The sequence below is a fragment of the Falco rusticolus genome, chromosome 7 (assembly GCF_015220075.1).
Source record: "Falco rusticolus isolate bFalRus1 chromosome 7, bFalRus1.pri, whole genome shotgun sequence".
In the NCBI taxonomy this organism is placed as follows: Eukaryota; Metazoa; Chordata; class Aves; order Falconiformes; family Falconidae; genus Falco; species Falco rusticolus.
The window spans coordinates 16,530,218-16,542,293 of NC_051193.1; the positions used below are offsets into that span (position 1 = coordinate 16,530,218).

The window sequence follows — 12,076 nt, forward strand, 5'->3', positions numbered from 1 at the left end:
GGGTCCTCTTAGCCATTTCATTAACTTGGTCTATGCCTTTAGGTGCTCTACAATGTGCTTGATTCTCTTGAAGCTTAAAGCTGTGTATACCCTGGAAGAAATCAGTGTTCCTGGTGTCAAATTCTAATGAAGCACCATACGGAAAACTGCGAAGAGACTGTGTGAAGAGAGGGCAGGAAATATGTGTGTCTTTGCCTGATGCTCACAGAAAGCCCATTTGGCAGCTTTCTGAGTAGAAGCTAGCTGAGGAGGTATAATGTGATACAGTGTATCTGCTGTGTTTCGGATGCAAGATCCTGATCAGACAACAGTGATTTTACGCATACAACTGCACATGGTTTAATTGGATTCTAAATTCTGCAAAACAGTGAAATCTCTATCTTCCCTGAGTTAGTAATGAAGAAGACATGAGATTTAGTCTTTGGAGTTCCAATGGCATCGACCTTTTATAAATTGCATTCATTTTTTACTTCAAAAAAAGAACAGCAGCCTGCAGAGATCTATTATTGCTTTGTCACATAATTGCAGAGCACATTGCTGGCGCACGTCCAGCTTTTTCATATACGAGTACTCCCAAGTCCTTCTGGGCAGGGCTGCTCTCAATCCCTTCATCGTCCAGCCTGTACTGACACCAGGGGTTGCCAAGACCCAGGGGCAGGACCCTGCACTTGGCCTTGTTGAACCTTAAGAGGTTCACATGGACCCACTTCTCAAGCTTGTCCAGGTCCCTCTGGATGGCATCCCATCCCTCAGGTGTGTCAACTGCACCACTCAGCTTGGTGACATCTGAAAACTTGCTGAGGGTGCCCTTGATCTCACTATGTCATTGATGAAGACATTAAACAGTACTGGTCCCAATACAGACCCCTGAGGGACACCTGATTTGATTTCCATCTGGACATTGAGCCGTTGACCGCTACCCTCTGGGTGCAACCATCCAACCAATTCCTCATCCACCAAACAGCCCACCCGTCATATCCGTATCTCTCCAATTTAGAGAGAAGGATGTTGTGGTGGACTCTGTCCACCATCCATCTGGACAGAAGTCCAGACAGATGACATCCATAGCTCTTCCCTTGCTCATTGATGTAGTCACTCCATCTAGAAGGCCACCAGGTTGGTCAGGCAGGACTTGCCCTTGGTGAAGCTGTGCTGGCTTTCTTGAATCACATCCCTGTCCTCCATGTGCCTTAGCATAGCTTCCAGGAGGATCTGTTCCATGATCTTCCTACATCAGCCAATTCCCTCAGGACGCTGGGATGCATCTTGTCAGGCCCCACAGACTTATGTATGTAAATCCAGGAAGTCTGTTAAACCTGGGAGGAGAATGCAGGTTGCTTTGCTCCCAGCCCTGGTTCTGAGCACCCAACCATCATTCACAAATGAATGATGGTTGCATCCAGCCCAGTGCATGTAATGTGGAGGGAAGAGAAGGTGAAACCTAGCAGATGATGCAGATGAGTGAAAGCTGCAAGAGCCACAGTGGAGAAAACTGTTTAATCTGATGTCAGAGTGTCAGGGGAGGCTTGATTCAAGGCACAAAACCACAAGAAATTGCAAAAGCCAAATCCTTTATGAAGATTTATTTAGAAAAACCACAATGCTAGGGAGTCACTGTTACATAGCGTGGTAATTCTCTTCCTCTTGAGTAATATGCACCACACTGTGCGCATGCAGTTACTTTTGTCCAGAGATAACGTCTTCATCTAGAGTTATACATGTACACATACGGTCCTTAGTGCACGCTACAGTTCACACATATGTTAGGACACGCACAAAGTTGAGCTTTTCCATGAAAAAACTGTATAAAAAATACAAACCAAACTGAAGCTGTCAACACGAGAAGCAACGTGCAAAATAGACACAGTTACTCCTGAATGTTTGCCTAAGAAAAAAGGACTCTTCTGTCCCTGTTCCCCATTCAGCATTGAGTATGCCAGATGTTGCTTGAAAGCAGAATTTAAAATGGCTAGTCATATCCTGACCCCGTTTGTGTTAGTTGCAGAGATTTTTAACCAGCTAAATAAGCCTATATTAATATGAAAATCTGCCTTCAAGCATCACCATTGTGTGTTGTTGTTGTATTGAATAGATCTTTATATTGGTGCAATGTTTGACTTGTGATGCTCAAGGCCAAGTGACGACAAAGCCCTTGCATGGAGCACACAGAAGAGGCAGGACAGAGATATCCCTGGTCACCCAGCTCCCTGGCAGGCACTGGCAGCAGCTGCCTGGAGAAAATGGCCAGGGATTAGGAGCTCTCCTCACGTACTGGAAGGAGCCAGACTTCCCAGATGCCTCGCCGTGGGGTGCACAGCTCCAGGCACTGGCTGCTAGTGCATGGTGGGGCTGGTGTTTGAGATTATAACTTCAAGTGCCTGAAGAATCCTCCCTTCAGAGGAAACATGCCTGTGCAAAAAGCATGGCAGACGAAGGGATGGAGAGCCCAGAGAGACTTCCCCAGCTAAGTATCTTGGTCCTTGATGCAAACTGTAGCTGACACGGATGGAGCCACCTGACTATATAACCACTTGTGTGGCTCTGAGCGAAGCTATACAGGATGACATGCTGCAGACATCATGAAGCGGTCAGTCCAATCCATCCTTGTAAAACTGCTGCATGCAAATACCAACACTTCAAATGGCAATTAAGACTAGAAATGGATTGCACTTGTTTCCCTTAAACACATATATGTACCACCCCTAAAAAAAAAAAGTAGCCATAAAGGAAAATATCTTCAAAATACATTAAAAAACCCTAATTGATAGTTGGGATTCCCTTGATTGGATCAAAGGAAAAGAAGAAAATAGGGTCAGTATAATTCTAATCACTGAAGTTTGTCAGTACCATAATCTTTAGATTTTGGGGATGAGGATTCTTCCTACCCATGAGACTTGATGCTGTAAAGCCTAGTATTCCCCTGGTAATCCGGTTATTTTTAAGGACTGTTTGTTTAAACCCATGCAAAGTTATGACTGTGTTACAGAACTTGTCTTTTTTTTTTTTATTTTTAAATGGGATACCAAAGTTTTTCACAGCAAATCCTGCATGGATCCAGGAAAAATCTCAGCAAGACTCCCCTGTGTGTTATGTTTTTCACTTGCAAAGCAAAGGGTTCAGCCTTGTTCTGAGGAAGGGAAGGAACTGTGCATACTGCACTTTACATCCCAGCTCAGCAAACCACTTTAGCAAAGTATTTTAAGTGGGATTTAAGTGTATGTTATTCAGTTTGGACCCCAGTATGAAGACCAGTATCCAATGGGAAGTATTGCCTTGGACCTACTCATTTCCATTACAGAAGGCACGGAGGGAGGGTTCATCCTGTTAGCTTGCACTCCAACTCTGGTCATCAAAACATCAGTCAGGGAAGCATGTCAGACATGTACCAACTGCTCCTGGGGCTCCTGCGGTTTCTGATCCCTGGCTGCCCAGCCGCACGGTGGCTCACAGCTCTCCTCCCTGGGTCAGGGGGACCCTGCAGTGACCATGACCTCCAGCACTGTGCCGGCACCGAGGTGAAGGAAGCAGCACTTCATTCCTGGTGTCCCGAAGGAGCTCTCGGAGGAGAGGCCAGTGTTTCCCGGGTCGCAGCGCTAGCCCCATGTGTGTTTCTGCAGCTTTCTGAAAGCATTGGCATGTGTGCCACACCGAATCCGAGCCTCCCTTAGCTCTTACAGCATAGGTATGTGCACCCAAAGCAAACCTCTGGCTATTAGTCAGAGACAACTGTTGGCAGTGATAAAACAGTGGTAGAGAACAGTTTTAAACTGTAAAATACACAAAATGGATCAGACTGAATTCTTACTAAAATTTTGATGCAGTTGAGCATTGGGGTTAGCTGCTGCTTCCCGAGTGCTTTCCACTGGGTTAAGATTATGTCCAGTATCTGAGTTAAGGCTCTGATTTAGCAAAGCATTTGTGCATATGCTTAAATCTGCCCTTATTCAGCTAAATACTGATGCAAACACCTAAGTGCCTTGTGATACAGGGACAAACCTGAACTGAAGCCTATAGATCTAAGTTATGTAGCTGTCACAACTACCCTTTTAATGTTTTTTTTTTCCCTGGTAGCACAGTTGCTCACCTGGATTAACTATTTAATTACTTTTCATCTAAAAGGTCCTGAGAACAGTTCTATAATACTAACAAATGTACATAAATACCAGAACTAAAAAAAAAAAAAAAAGTAGTCAAATGCATGGCTCAAAGCAAAACAAATATTGCTCAGAATACTTGTTCAGATTAACAGCTGTAAACTGTGCATTCTAGTAGCAAATAAAAAACGGTTGGCCTAGAAAAAAAACCCAGAGCATTTGAAGTCTATAGGATTGGCAGCACTAATATTACTTTACAATGTGAAGTAACAATAACAAATACCAGTGTAACATTGCAAAATGATCCACCTAACCTAAGCTTATGTAAACAAGTAGGCTTTGATGATATTTATACATCTAGGCGTGATCCTGCATTTGGACCTGGACAGGTGGAGACCCAAGAAGGTAGAAGGGCACTGTTCCAGTGTGGTTCCAGCTGCCCAGATCCCACTGCAGGAGAGAGGCTCAAGGGTGCGATCCTGCAAACCTGTACTGGCATTACTAGTTCTACTCCTGGGAGCATCCCATTGCAGGACTCAGTTCGGCAGAACTATACACATGTAAGTAAGGATTATTCACAAACATAAGGCATTGCAGAACTTGGCCCTAAAATTTCTATTTTCAGCAGAGAATCCCTTATCCATAGATAAGATCATATTTTAACACATCAAAAAGTGTCTAAAATAAGAGTTAGAATCACTATATATTATGCTTAGTAACACAGTTAAGATTCTGCATATTGGCTTTAGATATTGCAAAACTTATTTTTCATTAAAATTAAACCAGCTGTGAATCTTTCTCATGAAAATTAAATTAACTGTGAACATTAACAATGAACAGGCTGTGTTTTTGAGATTAAAAGGAGACATTAACAGAAATGAGCAACTCCCATTGTAATGATTTTCCAGTGCCTTCCCTTCTGACCAGTGAGCACTCTGAGATTGCAGTTGTTGGTGGCCTCCAACCTTGCCTTGCATCCTCTATGGTGTAGCTACTGCCGCTCTCCTTCCACCCGCTTTTTACGAACTAGACCAAGAAAACAAGAGAAGAGCAGTTATTATTGCTTTCCTGAGAGCCTAAGGAATTTTCTCACTGACACACTTCCTTCCCAGTAATAGGAAGGAAGGAGTTTCCAAGAAATATTCAGCAGGAGCAATTAACAGATTTTAATGCTACACAAAACAATTTTATCTAAACTGCATTTTTCTATATTGCAGACTGTAGAATTTCACCAAGTGTTCATATCAATACATACTCAGTAAAAATCAGATTCTGAGCTAAAGGTATTAGATGATGAAGAGATCACCATTTCCAGTGCTTCCTCCCAATGGCTTCATTTAGATTTTTGTTACAGTTTTATTGCTCTTTTAAAAGCCACTGTGTTCCAGGTAAGTGGATACTGGTCTGCTCTAGTCTGCGTGGCAGTACTCTGGATTATTTAAGCATTAGTCATCAAAAATTAAGAACTTTTGTAATTGCACAAGTATATACTATAGGTAAGTAATAATCATACGCTTTTATAAAGTAATTTGAATTTTACTTTAGAAAGTAATTTGGTATCAGTGAGTATGCTGCTCCATACCCTGATAAAAATGTATTGAGTCTTCTCTGACTTGGCCAGCTAAGATTAGTGAGGTTCTTCTGTTTGTATGAAACAAAATTTGGTGTTGCATCAAACTGTCATGTCCTGTTTCTGATATTGAACTCCTAAAGTACAGAACAAAAGCCATAAAACTGAATGAATGAACACTTCTTGCTACAGAAAGTCAATAACAACAATATATTACTACAAACATCCCATTACTTTACTATCAGGAGGTTTATTTCATCATGCTTTCTTGGCAAACAGATTGCATGATTCCAAAGCCTACAGTGTAACATCAGTCATTTGTGTGTGCTTTCAGTGTTTCATTGCTTCATTTCTTTTATTAAATTCTTGTAGGTATTCTGTCCTACTAAATCTTGAACAAAACCATACAATACAAAAGCAGGAAAATGAAGGTTAGGTGCAGGACATATATCTCATGGCAACTGGTTAAAAAGTGGAAAAAAAGGTCTTCCTCTCTTTGGTGGAATGTTTCAAATACCATTTTGGGACACTAACAGTTTCAGGACCAACAGTGTATGATTGGAATGCATAGGTACTGCTAAAAATTAAAACTGAAAAAAACCAGAAGTATCTGTGAAAGAAACAGGTTCTAGCTCAACTTTTCTCTTGTTCTCACAGAGAGAAACCCAAGCTGAAGCCAGCAAAGGCATCAGGGCTTGACACTTTAATTTGAAGCAGAATTGATTAGAAACACATAGTTAATTCATTTTTCCCCCCTTCTTACTCTAAACTATTCTTGCCTAGTCATCTCCCTCTTACTCTTTGTGTTGAGCACACAGGGCAGAGCAAGTCACGCTCAGGCAAAACTTGCAAAGCTTTGTTGTCTTTGCTTGTGCTTGGGCAGGCAGGCAAGTCTTTTTTGTTCCCTTGGTTGGGCAGGCTTGGTCTGTCATGGGCAGGACAAAGTGAGGACTTCTGCGTCCACTGAATAAACAGGATGGGTTTGGCACTCTACATACTGGTCAGAAGAGCTGACAGGGGAGCTGGAAGTCCAGGGTGCTCCATGGAAAAGGCTGAAGTAACTCCTCTTCCCAGAAGGAGTAGGAGAAGGAAAAGAACAGTGGCTCCTAATCACAGTAAGATCTCTGCTCTGTTGTTTACTCTAGAGTCCATGCAGCTATGCATCAACCCTCACATATAGCAGACCAAATGTTGTAGAGTTAAAATTCAATCTTAGGTATAGACAGGAAGAGTTGTGTCAAGGAAGGTCAGGGTTTGGCCTACATAAGGAAGTGATGAGTAGATGTAGTAGCGCCTTACCCAGATCGTTGTTTTTAGTGATAGCTGCTGCTACCCTGGTTCTTGGACCTTGCTTTGTGAACTGGTATCCAAACTTGAGAATCTTGGAGTTCTCCTCCAGCATTTTGGCAATCTCCATCTCTACAGCTGTCCCCAGCTGCTGCCTCTGTTGGTGATGTGGTGAAATGTCCCCAAAAGAAAATAAAATACTTGTTTTCATATGAGAGAGAAATAAGTGGTTACAGTTCAGAACTGTGCTGCAAACTACAAAGAGAATCCTGCCCCTGAGGATTTTGCTCTGGGTTTTATATTTGGCTTTGAAACCAGTTTTATTTAGAAGTTTTCCACTGTTTGGTTGTATGGGCATGGGACACGAGCTGCAGAAAGACTGAGCCACAGAGGCTGCCTTGACTTTGCTAGAGCCCTCTAGGAGAATGCTCTGGGAATCCATGTAGAAGGCAAACAAAAGGGGACTCACTCAATGCTCTGTCTTTACCTGGTTGTCAATTTTAATCTCTGTCAGGGATTCATTCTCTTTCAGTGCATCAATCAGTGCCAAAATACCCGTCCCAGTGATGAAGTTTGATTCTACATTCAGACTCTTCAGTGTTTTGTTCACTTTCAACATATCTGCAAATGCCTGAGGGGTCAAAAAGAGGGAATATGAGATAATGTCTTGAAAGATTCAGGGAATCTGCAAAACATAGCTTATTACCTACGTAAATAGGTAAATTTCAAGCATAAATAGGCTTGAAAGAACATACAGGTCGATCAGAAGAGATTATGCTTCTACTTTGCATAGTCACAGGGAAATTCTGTGAGGGACAATAAAGAATGCATCCTAAAGCAGACACAGACCTACTTAAAAATTGTTGGGGTTTTTTTTTCCAAGCAGTGTTTAAACTTACAATAGCTACAGGGTCATTGCTTCGAGTAGCTGCAAGGCTGAATGTCTTCACATGCGTGTTGCTTTCCAAAGCTTTTGCAAATTCTTTCAGTGTTGGAATAGGAATATTCTACAGTAATAAGATAAATCCAGTAATTAGGAAAGCCAGTCACATTGCTAGACACTGATTTTAATTATTATCAAGCTGATTGATTAATTGCCACAGTCTACACAATTTAAACATCTCCAATGCTTTTAAGAGTATCTCAGAATGGACAAAGCATCCTCTGCTTGTAGTGGCCTTCTGGGAGCCATGGGGACCTTGTGCTAGGACGTGATGTCAGCATTGCCTTGAACTGGGTCAGGCCAACACAAGCACGTGACACATCTCAGAGCTACTTTCCTATTTTCCTGCTGGTTGTTCTGTCTCTGCCTGCCAGCTTCTCCTTCATTTGTATGTCTGGGCTAATTGAATTTGGCCGGTGATGATTATACAGTGCCCATGAGATATCTTGCCTTACAATCTGCTGAAGAAAAGCAGCCAGAGGGAGTAACCCCTTGGGCTTTTAATTGGCATCTAATTCAATATTGGGCATTGATGACCGTGGAGCCTCTACAACAGTTCCCTCCACACCCTTTTCCTCTGTGTCCTGCTTTTTCTGAACAGTAAAAGACAAAATTTGAAGATAAAAGGCATGGGCTTTGGAAATATTTGAATAATGGTGACATAAATGAAACCACAGCATCTACCTTTATGTTGTTGAGATTAATTTCTATGAGATTAGGATCATTTGCTTTTATCCTTTGTAAACTTGCTTCCACGTTGGTTGGATTAGGTGGCTCCTCAAAGATGGGCTTGACCTTTTCACCTTTCACCACATCTGCAACACAAGATCTCATAAAATGTTGTCGTGAGGAACAGGCATCATCAGTAACAGTCTGGCTTTTCAATTCCCGTTTAGGTTTGTACTGTAGCATTCACAAAAGGGTTTATATGAACCACAAAACTTGGAAACAGGAGTATAAGCCCCACTACCCCTGCCAAGCCCTTTGTACCTTCTGTGCCCCCTGAAGCATGTCATTAGAGCCTGCAGACACAGAGGCTGGGCAGTATTGTCACAGACAAATTCCTTTTATGCACAAAAGTTCCAGTACAATTAATAGCAGCTTTAAAGACTATTGTATAGGATGTATAGTATTGTAATATACTGCACGGGCTGCTTTGTTCTTTGTCTAGTATCTGTCAAGGAAGGTGTGCTCAGAACTCGCCCATTACATTAGTGAGAAAATGTCCCTGCACCTATGAGTAGGCTGTGCTAACATAAAGGAACACCATCAGGAGGCCCCTCAGTTTCCTTCTCTGGGCTGATGCTATCAGTCTTACTATAAATTCAATTAGCCCTCATAAAATTGCAACATCTGCACTTTCTAAATAATAAAACTATCAAAGCATGAAAAGCAAGTCTGTCTGCCAGGACCAAGATTTATGAAGTCTTTGAGTACTCATGCGCCAATGAGATACGATTTTTAATGCTGGAACCTATGAGCTATAAATATTGAGATGCATAAAAATCATAGCTTTGCACACAGTTAGTACTTCTAATTCCCACGCATGTAGTTGTGGAGATTAATTTATAAGCCCTGACCACCTAAGCCACTAGAGGCAAGACAGGAATATGTCACTGACCACAAGTATGTTTAAACCCTTTTAATTTATGTTGCAGGCAGTGTGCAATTTTGGAGGCTCATGCTCAAGTCTCAATGTACTATGCATTGCTGTTCAGTGCAATGGGTATAGCTCATGTCATGTCATGGGCCAAAAGAAAACCAAATATTTTTTTAGAACTCGCACTCTTAGTAGAGATGAAATCATACACAAATGAGCTGGTTTTCATTCTGCTCCCTTTCACCCTGTACTTTTATTTTTTTTAACTAATTCCCTAAGAGACCTCACATATCCCTGAATAACACTCCAGCCTTCCTAAGCAGTAGGGAATTGAAAACTACTGGTAAAATGCATATAGAAAATTCACCTTGGATTCCAGAGTGGAAAGTAAACAAAAAACAGCAAACCATTTTTTGGGCTTATGGCAACACCCTGCCAAGCTGGGAGCTAGGGAGAGACCTGCACCCTGTCCTCAGGTTAGACATCGCAGAATACTCAGTCTAGAGTTAGCAGTATTTTTGGTTTTCTACTTCTTGTTTCTTCCCATGAGTTTTATCTTGTTTCTCTAATCATGGTGCTGTTTTGCCACATTGATAGGCAACTTCTGAGATGTCTCCCTCTTTTACTGAAGCATTTCACTTGGCTAAGGAAAGGTATTGCTTTTGGACCAAAGAGTACAGTGATGTGACAGTGATTTTCTGGTTCTTAAGTTTGTGATTGGAGCATAGTTTAGCTGACTCACATAGCTGACATTTTGACTCAGTACAACAAAAATATTCTGAAATCTATGTGGATTAGTAATGCAGGCGGTTGCCTGCTTTGAGATAGACGGCAGCTCACACAGGGGCCCACTGGGGAGGCTTGCAGAGCAGCCTTAATCCTGAGAAAAATGAAGTGAGAGTGTCCTGTCTACTCTCCTACCTCCCCTTTAGTAATGAAGGATGGAAATGAAAGTCCTTGGTAAAGAGAGTTGTTGTTCTTGTGGCCTTAGCAGAAGAAAACATTTTTTGAGTACTGTTTCCCTAGAAGAGGGTATTGCACAACTTTGTCTTAAAAAGTGAAGTTCAGCCCACTGGATATCCCAGAGCTTGGAGGTGATGAATTCTGACTCGAGGCCTGGCAGCTCTCAAGAAAAACTTGGAATTCAGACATACCCAATTCTCCCCCCTGTCCAGCCTTCTGTTTGCTGCTGAGCTAAGATCTGATTCACCAAAGTTCTGTTCTGTTAGTACAAACATGTCTGGATTTGGTTTTAGTAACTCTAGCTGTTTCTGTTGGGGGATTTCCTGCACGATTATGCTTCCCGCGTACCTACGGCACCGGGTAACGGGCAATGTTTAAACACACAGCCACAGGACTAAGGGGGAGGTGGTAGGTTGGAGAGAGCAGCAGGGGCAGGAGCAGATCCCTGTGGTCTTTGCCTCCCTGGGAATGCAGCTTGATGCGACTCTGGGCAGAGATGTGACCCTGCCAGGGATTCTGCCACGTTTGAGCCCCATAGTTACAAGTGGTTTTTCAGCTGCATAAATGTAAGTACTTGGGGTGAGATGGCCTGGTCTGTGCTGTGGCCACCTCTTAGCTACAGCTCGCTATGTTTTCTGCCTGCTGCCTAGACTGAAGTGGAATGAAAATATGTATGTCTTGGCTTCTTAAATACTCCTATACTTTCAAGCACCTCTGCAGAGCCATATATTGCTCTCTAGGAAAACAAAGCTCCTTTGGAAGGATTTATTTGCGTAGTAGTTTGTCATTATAGATAATGAATTTTAAGGTTGCATTTACTTTAAAGAGCTATGCCTCACATTAATTAGATCAATCAAGGTAAGGCCCAGTTACATTACACTAAATCAGACCAATGCACCCAACCTATAGGTGTAGAAGTGCCTAAGGATGACATATAGTCCACAAGATAAATCTGCTTGCTTACTTCTCACGGTTCCTTTTCCATCTTTACTGCGGGCTCCTCCTTCATCAAATTTTGGGTTGTTGACCATGTTGTGCACTCCAAGAACAGCTAAAATGTGGAAATACCAGCAACAGGATACAATATTAATGGCAGAAACAAAACCTGCAGAAAAATATCTGCTACAAATTCTAGTTTAGTTCCCCAAACAAAACTCCCTTTATAAAATATTAACTCTCTGAGTCATGCTTGCTTGTAGGGAGAGTATTTAGGGGTCTAAATACTGGAGATATGGACTTTTTGAACAACTGAATCAATGTAGTATGCATATCGCAGAAATGCCAGCTGGAAAGAAACACTGTGGGTCATCTTGTCCAGCCTCCCTCTCTAGCAGGAGTGTTGCCAACATTAACCAGGTCAGCCATGGCTTTGTCTAGCTGGATCCTGAAAACATCCAGGGATGGAAATCCCACAGTCTCGCTGGGTAACTTGTTTCAGTGCTACATTCCTAATCATTTCTTTTCCCTACTATACAACCTGCACCACTTATTGCTTTGTTGTATTGTTTGGCATATCAGAGGAGAATTTGACTGTACGTGTGGTTAGCTTAATGAATTGGCATTCACGCTGGGGTTTCTTATAGAAGCACATGGATGCTAACATGCTTGGGGAAAAAAAA

At 42.1% G+C, this 12,076-nt stretch overlaps 1 protein-coding gene across 1 annotated transcript in view; it reads right to left on the reverse strand.

Annotated features, from left to right (window-relative positions):
- Positions 1-1,563: 1,563 nt before the first annotated feature.
- Positions 1,564-12,076, reverse strand: part of LOC119151595 (tropomodulin-2) — a 36,423-nt gene continuing 25,910 nt past the window's right edge. The window contains exons 5-10 of the mRNA XM_037395682.1: positions 11,422-11,508; positions 8,579-8,709; positions 7,851-7,958; positions 7,439-7,582; positions 6,964-7,108; positions 1,564-5,120 (exon numbers count right to left, since the gene is read on the reverse strand). Coding sequence (XP_037251579.1) covers positions 5,086-5,120; positions 6,964-7,108; positions 7,439-7,582; positions 7,851-7,958; positions 8,579-8,709; positions 11,422-11,508 — 650 coding nt within the window. The 3' untranslated portion in view covers positions 1,564-5,085. The remainder of the gene's footprint in view (positions 5,121-6,963; positions 7,109-7,438; positions 7,583-7,850; positions 7,959-8,578; positions 8,710-11,421; positions 11,509-12,076) is intronic.